The sequence below is a fragment of the Orycteropus afer genome, unplaced genomic scaffold (assembly GCF_000298275.1).
Source record: "Orycteropus afer afer isolate SDZICR_OR568_19922 unplaced genomic scaffold, OryAfe1.0 scaffold00020, whole genome shotgun sequence".
In the NCBI taxonomy this organism is placed as follows: domain Eukaryota; kingdom Metazoa; phylum Chordata; class Mammalia; order Tubulidentata; family Orycteropodidae; genus Orycteropus; species Orycteropus afer.
The window spans coordinates 6,318,164-6,330,117 of record NW_006921607.1 but is presented as its reverse complement, the minus strand read 5'-3'; the positions used below and the strand labels follow the sequence as shown (position 1 = coordinate 6,330,117).

The window sequence follows — 11,954 nt, the reverse complement described above, 5'->3', positions numbered from 1 at the left end:
TCTGTCCTGGAGGAGGTGCAGCTGGAATGCTCCTTGGAAGCAAGGATGGCCAGACTTCGTCTCACCCACTTTGGTCACATTGTCAGGAGGAACCATTCCCCAAAGAAGGCTATCATGCTTGGTAAAGTGGAGGGTCAATGAAGAAGGGGAAGGCCCTCAACGAGATGGATTGACACGGTGGCTGCAGTGATGGGCTCAGGTATAGCAAGGATTGTGAAGCCGGCACAGGACTGGGCAGTGTTTTGTTCTGCTGTGCATAAGGTCACTATGAGTCGGAGACAGCACCTAGCAACAACAACATGAGTCAGAATCCACTCAATAGCAGTGGGTTTGGCTTTTTGTTTTGTTTTGTTTTTCAGCATCCAGAGAATGGTGAAGGGGACAAAGAGAGGTGTCTCAGCTTGGGATGTGTGTCTCCACATTGTGGGCTCGGGTGTACTGGGATGGTGATCGAGGAGTAGGCGGGAAGACAGGATGTTCCAGGGCAGGCTGCACTCATGGGCAGCTGAGGGCACGTGTAAGCGACATGTGTCCCAGTTGATTAGAGGGTGCCAGCCAGTCCAGAGCTCTTCCCCATTGACTTGTCACCTCCTCCGAGCCTACACAGCACTTGGGCTACCTCCAGTCATGAAACTTTTATTGCTAACGTTGGCTGCCCTCCTGCTCTTGTTCCAGGTTGTTCCAGGTAACCTAGACCTCTTCAGGGGATGGGGAGAGAGTGGAGAATGAATGGGTCCTGGTCAGGTGAGACCCAGGGCTGGGGGGATGGGCAGGCAGGGGACTGACGGTGGGAAACAAGACTCATGGAGGAAGAAGGAAGAGCCCCCAAATCCAAGGTCAGAACCTGCCCCACTGTTGACTAGCTCTGTGGGGTTGCCCTCACCCCAGATGACCACCTGGTTGCTCTGAATTTCAATGTACTCATTTTTCAATTTGACATGAAACATGAAGTCAAGGGATCAACATCAAACACAATGAAATTTTGGTGTGAGGCAAATGCAGCTTCTTTTTCTGTAGTTTATCTGAACTTTTCCCCGAGACGTTCCCATCCTGCTGCTAGGCAAGCGGAGCATTGGAAAGGGCACAGGGCTGCCCTTAGATTCAGCAGTAAATTATATCCATCTTTTCTGGTTTAAAACCGTTGGATTAATTCATTCTGCTTTGGATAAAGCTTTGGTCTCTCAGCGGTTCTCCTTTCATTCCCCTTCTCTTGACATCAGGGCAACTGGTTTGGTTTGGTGTTTGGTAACCTTCCCAGGATGACAGCAGCATTTAGGGAAAAGTTCACATGGCATTACTTAATTAAGCCAGTCACGCACTGTGTCAATATCGTTGAGTGGATTCCATGTGCCAGCACCATGATTGGTGCCGGAGATAGAGCAGTGAACAAAATCAACAAGCCAGGAAACAAACGAAATTCTTTTCCTCTAGGAGAACACATTCTCCTGAGAAAGTCAATGAGCAGAGTAAGGAGGGAAGAGGCAGCAAGTGTCACGACAGGTGGGGCTGCATTTTAAAGGAAAGCTCAGAGAAGGGGACGTTTGACCTGAGATTTGAAGGAAGTGAGAAGGTGCAGCTGTGCAGGGAAGAACATTCATTTATTAGGTGGACTACTTATAGGTGCCTAAGGCACTTGACTGCTAAGCAGAAGGCTGGAGGTTCAAACCAACCAGCCGCTCCTTGGAAGGAAGGTTGGGCAATCTACTTCCATAGTGATACTGCCTCGGAAATCCAAGGAGGGGTTGCTATGAATCGGATCTGACTTGAGGGCAGTGAATTTTAGAGTTTAATTTACTTGTAAAAGAGGAGTTCTGGTGGCATAGTGGGTAAGGCATTTGGCTGCTAACCAGAAGGTCTCAGTTCAAACTCACTAGCTGCTCCATGGGAGAAATGTGAGGCAATCTGCTTCCATAAAGATTTACAGCCTTGGAAACCCAATAAGCCTTGGAAACTCAATGGGGGACACTATGAGTAAGAATTGACTTGATGGCAGTGCAGACATAGATAGACTTACAAAAGGGATGCTTCCCTCATGTACTATTTGGTTACTCAAAGGTAGTTTAGAGAGGTGAGCAGGATAAATGCATGACTCTGTGTTTATTTACTAGTTTGTAAGTAATCAATTACTTGCCTATTAACTCCTGAGGTTGAGTAATTTTTCCTACATATTATTTCCTAAATATTGTTCACCACCAGTTGCCATTGGCTGGTTCCAGTTCACGGCTACTTGTGTGTCATAGTTAAACTGTGTCCATGGGATTTTCAATGGTTGATTTTTCAGAAGTTAATCACCAGCTCTGAGGTGCCTCTGGGGGATTTGAACTTCCAACCCTTTGGTTAGTAGCCGAGTACATTAACTGTTTGCACCATCTAGAGACTTGTCCTAAATATTAGACTTTATTGCAATTATTAATCTTATTGAAGAACAAATGTCAAGTGGGACCTTTGGCTTCTGAGTCTTTTTGGTAAATCCCCATCAGCCTTGGATAGCTTCCTTGGTATCTGATGCTACAGAGGGTTTTAGGCTGTCTTGTACATTCCCTGCCCCCAAACTGGAATCTACAACCTCACCAAGAAGCTCTGGTGTCTTTTATTTTAGTGGAAAATAATATTTTAAAATTGTTGAAAATACTACAGCAAAACATACACCAATTCAATAATTTCTACAATTCAGTGACGTTGGTTACCTTCTTTGAGTTGTGCAACCACTGTCACTGTCCTTTTCAGAATCGTTTCTCCCTCGTTAACATAAACTCACTGCCCCCACACTTTCCACCTGACTTTTCAACTTTTTCAACTCGATGTCAATTTGATCCCATACGGATGGATAGTTCTTTAATATTTCTAACACCGAATTATTTTCTGCTTTGAATTTCTCGTTGGAACTCTGTGTTTTAAGTAATGGGAGGCATTTTGGAATGACAGTAATTCTGCCTTCCCCCCACCCCCGCCCCAAAGTAGTACCAGTCGCACACACGTCTTACAGGTCTCTCGTGCTGGCGTGGCTGGGATGAGGCCACTTCTTCAGATTCTTGCAGTTATACAGGCTCCCACTAGATGGCAGCATGCACTAAAAGTGAGATAAAAACCTCCAAAACCCAAACCCAATTCCTTGGAGTAGATTCCGACTCATGGCGACCCCTGTTGGGTTTCCAAGGCTGGAAATCTTTGTGGAAGTAGATGGACTTATCTGCCTCCCGCGGAGCAGCTGGTGGGTTCGAACCACTTACCTTCTAGTTAGTAACCAAAGGCCTTACCCACTAAGCTACCAGAACTCCTTAAAAGTGAGAGAGTTTCTCATTAAACCAAAATCCTCCTCCACGGAGTACATTCGGATTCATAAGGACCCTATAATACAGAGGGTCCTTAACCCTGTAAACCATAGGGTTTCCAAGGCTGTAAATTTGTGTGGAAGCAGACTGCCTTTTCTTTCTGCCACGGGGAGTGACTGTGACTGGTAGATTTGAACTACTGACCTTTTGGCTAGCAGCCAAATGCTTTAACCTCTGCACCACTAGAGCTCCTTCATTAAACCTCAGAGGCAGAAAATTTAGGTGAGCACTATATGTCCCATGGGTCATGAAAGGGTTAAAAAAAGCACACTGCCTGCAGCAAACATTCTTTACTAATTGCTAACCTATGCAGACCATATGCAGAAATTTTAACTAGTGTTAGTAATCATGTTATGGTGGGTAGGACTGGTATTATTGTGTACGTAAGGTAGGATAAACCTGATTAATAATTATGGGATATTCTAATTCTATCACCCCCTGTGATCTTGAAAACCAACATTCTCAGTGCAGAAAAAAAAAAAAATGATACAGGTTAAGTATAAACCTTGAGTTCTAAATTTGAATTGGAAGTACCACTAGAAATTCATAGGTATTTTATTTTAAAATATGTGTGTATAGGAGCTCTGGTAGCATAGTGCCTAAGGCACTTGACTGCTAACTAGAAGCCTGGCAGTTCAAACCCACCAGCCACTCTTCGGAAGGAAGGTTGGGCAATCTACTTCCGTAGTGATACCACCTCGGAAACCCAAAGAGGGGTCGCTATGAGTCAGGTCCAACTCCACGGCATATAACAACAACAACAACACAGTTATACAGAAATTTTTTTCTAGCTCTCTCTCTTAAACCTCACTTAATTTTAGTTCTATGTTGTTGTTGTTGTTGTTATGTGCTGTCGAGTTCAGACCCAACTCCAAGCGACCTCTCCTTGGGTTTCTGAGGTGATATCTCTAGAAAAGTAGATTGCCCAACCTTCCTTCTGAGGAGTGGCTGGTGGGTTTGAACCGCCAGCCTTCTGCTTAGCAGTCAAATGCCTTAGGCACCACCAGAGCTCCTCTTAGTTCCATAAGTAACTCTATATTAAATGTTCATTACTAGTCCATGCCGTCCTTTCTAGCTCATTTGGTTGTTAGAAAGCTCCTCCGTCTGAGGTCCCCTTTCTCTGCCTGGCCGTCTGTGACTGTTGTTAGTTGCTGTTGGGTTAATTCTGAATCATGACAACCCCATCCATGTGCTATAGAGTAGAACTGCTCCACAGGATTTTCTAGGCTGTAATCTTAACAGAAACAGGTCACCAGGCATTGCCTTCTGTGGTGCTGCTGGGTGGTTTGAACTGTCAACCTTTAGGTTAGCAGTTGAGCATGAACCTTTTGCACACCTAGGAACTTTTGGCCTTCTGTGAGTCCTCTCAAACCCAGGACCGGTTTTCCCTCAGGACTGACACTGGCTCCCTCCTTTTATTCTCTGTTTTAGGCGGCTCCAGAAAATGCTGGAGTCAGCGTGGCACCTGCCGTGAGAAATGTGTCAAGAATGAAATCGCCTATATTTTCTGTGGGAATGAAAAGCTTTGCTGCGTGAAGCCCAAGCACCAGCCAGATCTGCACTGAGCCTAGTTTAGTGCTTTTGAAGCCTGAGACCACAAAAATGAAGCTAGCTCTGCCCTGAGTCTGCCCTCCATGGGTCCCTGAGCCTTATTAAAACATCTTTGGCTGTCCCCTGTGTCTGTCTCTTAGTAAACCTAATCACGCTCAAGCAGGAGAGGTGTGGATAAGGAAGTATACACAGGACAGGAAAGTGGACCTACTGTGTGTTAGGTGCTCTGCATCCTTTATCTTATCTATTCCTTGCAACCAACCCGAGAGGCAGATAATGTCATTTCTTTTATTTTATGGATGGGGAAACTGAGTCTTAGCCTGGTGAGGTGATTTACTCAATGCCATCTACATGACTAACATGAGGAGGTGCTGCGATTAAACATTGGTTTGCATGACTCAAGTAAATTTACAGATAGTTCCCTGCCTTCTGGTTCATTGCTAATATAAATGAAAATGTTTAGTATATTTATTTGAATGTCTCAAATATAAAGCTGATAGAGGTGGAGTGGAGGAAGAGGGTGAATGCTACAATGGGGATAGAAACTGGAGAGTTAAGCCAGATACGGTTCTCACTTCCAAATCTGATTCTTACTCCATTGTTTCTCTCCACATATATTATTTTCATTTTTTAACATTTAGCTCAAATTTTCATGAAAGCTGTACATCCACATAGTTTTAAAAATCAAATTTGAATAAGAGACTATAATTAAATACAAGAGTTACCTGCTTCCCTTTCTTTATTTCCCTTTTTCCAAAGGAAACCACTCTCATGTCTTTTGGCTGTTTTTGGGATTTACTTTCATTGTCATATGCTTATAAAAGATTTGGTGGCGCAGTGCCTAAGGCATTTGTCTGCTAACTAGAGGGCTGACAGTTCAAACCCACCAGCCACTCTGCGGAAGGAAGACGGGGCTATCTACTTCCATGAAGATTTATCACTTCGGAAACCCAATTGGGTCGCTATGAGTCAGAATCAGCCTGATGGCAGTGGGTTTTTGGCTTGATATGCTTGTAGCATTACTTGTTAATTTTGCAGTTTTCGGTATTAGCCATTCAATTACCACTGTGGAAAACTGTATTTTATCTCCTGTAAGTAAATTCAGAATCAGGAGATATTTTATTAACTTTATCTTCCTGGAGATCTCTCTCCCTGGGCATTTGGACCTGCTCCACACTGGAACAGTGAACTGGTTACTGCTACACTTCGTGACCTCCTTGGATGTCTGTGTAAAACAACTTACTTCCTGGGGGTCCTCTTTGATTTTCTCCTGAGATAAATGCCCTACTTTCTGGACCCTGGATCTTCTTTCTTGGCTTTATTTTTGGGAAACATCTCCTGCTAGCTTCCTGAAAACTTGCTAATCTCACACTTGGTTAGTTTGTTGATTAGTTTCACCATTCCATATTGCAAATTATTTTCCCTCAAAATTGGAAGGCTCTGTTTCATTGTGTTTCAACTTCTCATGTTGCTGGAGAAACATGAAGCTATTCTGACTCTCGTCTGTTTGTATGTGACCTGTTGTTTCTCTCTGGAAGCTTTTCAGATTTTCTCTTTGTTTCCTGGGTTCTGACCTTTCATGGCGGTGTAACTAGATTCCACGTACCAGTACCAGCTGTCATGAAACTGTGCTCCGTAAGGCTTCAGAGGCCAATGTTTGGAAGGAGGTCACCAAATCTTTTTTCCCGAGGTGCTTCTGGCAGGATTCGAGCCCCCAACCTTTTAGTTTGCAGCTGAATGCTAACATGTCTGCAGCACCGATGTATAAAATAGGATTATTTTAATCAATTTTACTGATCAGTCAATGGACCTATCAATCTCTAAACTCATATCCTTCAATTTTAGGATATTTTTTTTCTCTTACTTCTTTGATAATTTCTGGTCATTTGTTTTTTTTCTGTTCTCTGTTTCTGGAATTCTTATTTTTTCAAATGGTGGACTCCTTCACTGATTTTCTTATATTTTTCTTTATTGTTTTATCTCTTCATCTTTTTCCTCTAATTTCTAAAGTTCTTCTTTGTGCTTTTAATCCCAAGGTTTTTCCCCTCGTTCCTAGATTCTTCTTTCTTAACTGGCATCCTGTTTCATGGCTTTAGAAGTTTCTCTAATTTTTCTGAGCATTTTGATGATCTTTTCAGAGGAAGTTACTCTGCATAATTGTACAACTTTCCAATTGCTTTCTTCTCTTTGCTCTTTTTGTGATAGAAGCTTTCCTCCTCTGTTTAGAGGTCCTTGGTGTCTGCTTATATTTTGGAGAGCGCCACCTCTGGCTGACTTATTTCCTCAGAGAACACAGAGTGTCTATGTCTTTGGGTTTTTTCTCGTGGACTGGTCATATTTCTAGATACGAATGCTCTCCAATCCACTCAGAGTGTGCAAGTCTGCCTGCTGCCATCCTCAAAGCTGAGATGGGAAAGAAGGCGGTATCTTAACATTAAATATGAAAAACAGCTTATTTCCCCTGCATTCAATATGATGTCCCTGGGTGTTGCCAGTGGTTTGCAATTGGCTGCTAATCTAAAGACCGGTGGTTCGAATCCACCCAGTGGCGTCGTGGAACAAAAGCCTGGCATTCTGCTTCCATAAAGCTTGCAGCCAAGAACACCCTATGGAGAAGCTCTAGTCTTCAACATACGGGGGTGGCCGTGAGTGTGAATTGGCCCCTTGGCAATGGGTTGGGGTTGGGGTTTGCCCTCAACTGGTGTCGTGCCCCTCCATACCTGTGCCTTCCCTACTACCCACGCCTTCCCCATGAGGGTCCTACCTCTAATTCAGATGTGTAGGAAGCATAACTTTGTTTTTCTATAACAAACAGAGTCTCTCACGAACCTTCATTCCTCCATCAAATCCGGATCCCTTCCCCTGAGGTGGTTTCTAAGTTATCTTAAGACTTAAAATTTGCCATGCTGTTGTACATAAGACATCTGACCTGGGTCATCACTGGTCCATGCTGGCAACCTGTGAAACAGCCTCATTCCTTTATTCTCATTTGGGCTTTTGTTCTTGCTCTGTGCATGTCTTGGCTGCATTAGCTCTCGTACTTGATTTTTTTTTCCACTATAGTGTTCTAGCAAATCCATCTCTCCCTTTGCTAACTTCTGTGACTGCTTCTAGAAGTGTTTCTGCCCTATGTTATGCTGGGTAGCAGTTTCAGGCTTGTCTTAAGGACACATCGTGCACCTATTATAACTCTGCTCTCCTGCTCTGGTCCCACAATGCAATGGGGGACTGGCATCCGGCCACCCTCCCATGGAAGGAGGAACGAGCCTCTTCTGCTCTCAGATCTCCCAAAATCTTGAGGTTCTATCATCCATTCACCTGAAGGTTAGGGTCGGTGTTTCTCTTTCCTTCTGTCTGATTCTCCTCTTTGCCCTCCAGCATGGGATATGGGCCTTCCCAAAGCTCAGAAATTCTCTATGCCAGAGTCCTGTCAGTCCAGACTCCTTAAACTTAAACGTGTGTTATTTCTCTGTAACGTCCCTTCCCAGAATGCCTACTGACTGACTGAGGTCATGAAGTAGAAGGAAGCTGTGGGGATGGGATGTGAATAGGCAACTCTAGTTAGTGTGTTAGGAGCTCTGGTAGCATAGTACCTAAGGGACTTGACTGCTAACCAGATGGCTGGTGGTTCAAATCCACCAGCCGCTCCTCAGAAGGAAGGTTGGGCAATCTACCTCCATGGTGATACTGCCTCGGAAACCCAAGGAGGGGTTGCTATGAGTCAGGGCCAACTAGATGGCATATAGCAACAACAACAACAGTTAGTGTGTTAGAAGCTTTAGTCCAGTGTGTCAGGACTTGTCACTGATTGTTGTTGTTGTTGTTGTTATGTGCCGTCGAGTCAGCCCTGACTCATAGCGACCCCTCCTTGGGTTTCCGAGGCAGTATCACTACGGAAGTAGGATTGCCCAACCTTCCTTCCGAGGAGTGGCTGATGGGTTTGAACCGCCAGCCTTCTGGTGAGCAGTCAAGTGCCTTAGCCACTATGCTACCAGAGCTCCCTGTCACTGATTAGGTAGTACTAAAAAGCTCATTAACTCAGAGAATAGTAGTAATAATAACAATAATACATTTTAATTTAAAAGATACACAAGTGCCTTCATTCACTTTTTTTTTCTTCATATAATTCAAAGATCTTTTATTCAAGGACAAGGTCTCTAACTGGAGATCTAAAATGCATCACAGTTAGAGAGTAAGTCAGCTTTGCAGCATGGAAACTTCCTCAAAGTTCAGTGACTTACAGTAACAAGCACTTCTTTTTATTGGGGTATAGCTTCAAGCTCTTGTTTTGAAATTTTTATTGTGGTTTGGGTAAATATTTACAAAGCAAGTTCATTTCCCATTTAGCAGTTCATATACATTTTGTTTCATGACATTGACTGCAGTCCCCACAATGTAACAGCTCTCTTCCCACTTCCTCCCTGTGTCCTTCTTTCCTATGCATTCCTGTCCCCTGAGCTGTCTCCCTGTGCAAATACTGCCCTTCTGTTCTCCCATGATTGATGTTCTTAGGAGTATATCTACCTGGTGTAAATATTCACCCTATATGTCTGTCTGTTGTTTGGCTAGAAGCCACAGGAGTGAGTTCAGTTCCAGACCTGAAGGGTAACTAAGGGCCATACTCTCAAGGGGCTTCACCAGGCTCTATCAGACTGGTAAACCTGGTCTTTTTTTTTTTTTTTTAATAATTTTGAGTTTTATTCCACAATGTTTTCCTTTTCTATCCAGGATCTCCTACACTGATCCCTTTCCAAGTGGTTTACAGTGGTAGCCAGGCATCATCTAGTTCTTCTGGTCTCATGGTCATATAGGCTGAGGTTTGCATTGTCCACTTGTCCCTTAGACTAATTGTTTCCATGTTCTTTGGTTTTCTTCATTCTTCTTTGCTCCAGATGAAGATCTAGTGCCATCTAGCTTTTAAGACCCCAGTCGCTACTCACCAAAGTAGCATGTAGAACAATGTTTTTGTGTAGTATGCTATACCAATTGAGCTTGACGTCCTCCATGACCATGGGGCCACAGCTCCAAGCTCTTAAGGTTGATAGCATGATCCTTTGGGCCATCCCTGGGCAGATATGGTCATGAGTTATGAAGGATGATTCCTTTAAAATTTCTGAAGGAATTCAAGTTGGAGTGAGCTGCAGAGCAGTTGGGCTTTTACCGAGCTACGAAATGAAAATGGTCTGTCTTACATGGTACCTTTAAGGCAGGGCAAATGAAAGGTCAAATGAAACTACAGTGTGACAGTTGGAGCTGTGTCAACTGGGCTGGACCACGATTCTGTGTGGTTTAAACAGTTGTCATGTGGGTTATTCCCATGATGGGATCAGATGTATACGTTTTGAGTAGCCAATCCGTTGAAAGGGAGTTTCCCTAGGGGTGTGGCCTGCTTCCAATATATTTATGGACATCCTGGGAAAATGAGATATTCTTCTGTGGATTGGGATCCTGTTGTGCTGCCTACAACTGTCTGTGAGCAAACAATCCACCATTTGGCCTGGAGATCTTGGGTTAGGCATTCGTTGGAGTCAACAGCCAGTTGATCCCATGTGACAGGGATCCCCTGCCACAGGCATCAGGATTGGAGGAAGACTCATTAACAGCCTGAGATATGCATGCGATACAACTTTGCTTGCTGTTAGTGAAGATGAGTTGGAGCACTTACTGATGAAGATTAAAGACTACAGTCTGCAGTATGGATTACATTTCAACATAAAAAAACCCAAAATCCTCACAACTGGACTAATAAGCAGCATCATGATAAATGGAGAAAAGATTGAAGATCAAAGATTTCATATTACTTGCTTGGTTTCACAGTCAACACCAATGGAAGCCCCAGTCAAGATAGCAGGCGACATATTGCTCTGGGGAAATCTGCTGCAAAAGACCTCTTTCAAGTGCTGAAGAGCAAGGATGTGTCTTTGAAGACTAAGATGCGCCTAACCCAGGCCATGGTGCTTTCAATTGCCTCATATGCATGTGAGAGCTGGACAATGAATAAGGAAGACCAAAGAAGAGTTGTTGGTGAAGAATACTGAAAGTACCATGGACTGCCAGAAGAACTAACAAATCTGTCCTGGAAGAAATCCAGCCAGAATGCTCCTTGGAAGCAAGAATGGCCAGACTTTGTCTCACCTACTTTGGTCATGTTGTCAGAAAGGACCATTCCCTGGAGAAGGATTTCATGCTTGGTAATGTCGAGGGTCAACAAAAAGTGGAAGGCCCTCAATGATACAGATTGACACAGTGGCTGCAACGATGGGTTCAGCTATAGCAAGGCTCTGAGACTGGCGCAGGACTGGGAAGTGTTTCCAGAAACTGTTGTACATAGTGTTGCTATCAGTTGGAGCCAAATCGACAGCACCTAACAACAACATTCATATTTCTTTGGGTACAGATAATTCTGGTGATCATGTTGCTACCTAATGCTCCATGAATGTCCACCACATTTTCTCTTCCAGCTCTTCCAGTGATGGGATCCAGTTTGTTTTCAATATCCTGCTACCATGACCCATGCTTTAATGCATATCTTTGTAAATAGTTCTTTATGGACATGTGTGGAGATTTCTTTGGGATAAGTATCCAGGAGTGGAATTCCTGCATCAGAGCAAATTCTTGACCATAATTGGATTAAATGCCACCAGATTCCTCCTGAGAGTGGCTGTAGTCATCTCAGAGGCAGATCAAAATTTTGTGGGGAATAACAGCCCCAGGGACAACTCAGGGATGCACAAAACAGCAGGGCAGAAGAGCAGGAGAAAGGGGTTAAAGCCAGGAAGCCAGACAGAGGAACAGTCAGCTACAGGGACCCAGTTGGGGGTGATACAAGAGGTCTCCAACAGCAAGACAAACTTGTCTGTCTATTTGTCCTACTGTGGTGACATGTAAACTTGAGTTTTGAGGCTGAGCCTCTGGTGTTTAAAACCCAGTGAGTGCACCTGGTGCACAGGTAACAGCCCAGCTTGTAGACTGAGAGAGACTAGGAAGAAGGAAGAGGCCGTCTACTTCTGAAAGAATTGGTCAGGGAAAACCTTATGAATAGCAAAGAAACACTGTTTGGTACATTACCGC

At 43.9% G+C, this 11,954-nt stretch overlaps 1 protein-coding gene across 1 annotated transcript; it reads left to right on the top strand.

Moving 5' to 3' along the window:
• The first annotated feature begins 627 nt into the window (after positions 1–627).
• Positions 628–4,897, top strand: LOC103191835 (beta-defensin 36-like). Its single transcript, XM_007934713.1, has 2 exons — positions 628–685; positions 4,764–4,897. Exons 1-2 carry the CDS (start codon positions 628–630, stop codon positions 4,895–4,897), a joined length of 192 nt encoding a protein of 63 aa, XP_007932904.1.
• Positions 4,898–11,954: the final 7,057 nt, after the last annotated feature.

Coding starts and splice junctions, on each gene's coding strand:
- LOC103191835 (XM_007934713.1), top strand. CDS start 628: ATGAAACTTTTATTGCTAACGTTGGCTGCCCTCCTGCTCTTGTTCCAG. Junction 686..4,763: donor CTTGTTCCAGGTTGTTCCAG/GTAACCTAGACC, acceptor TCTCTGTTTTAG/GCGGCTCCAGAAAATGCTGG.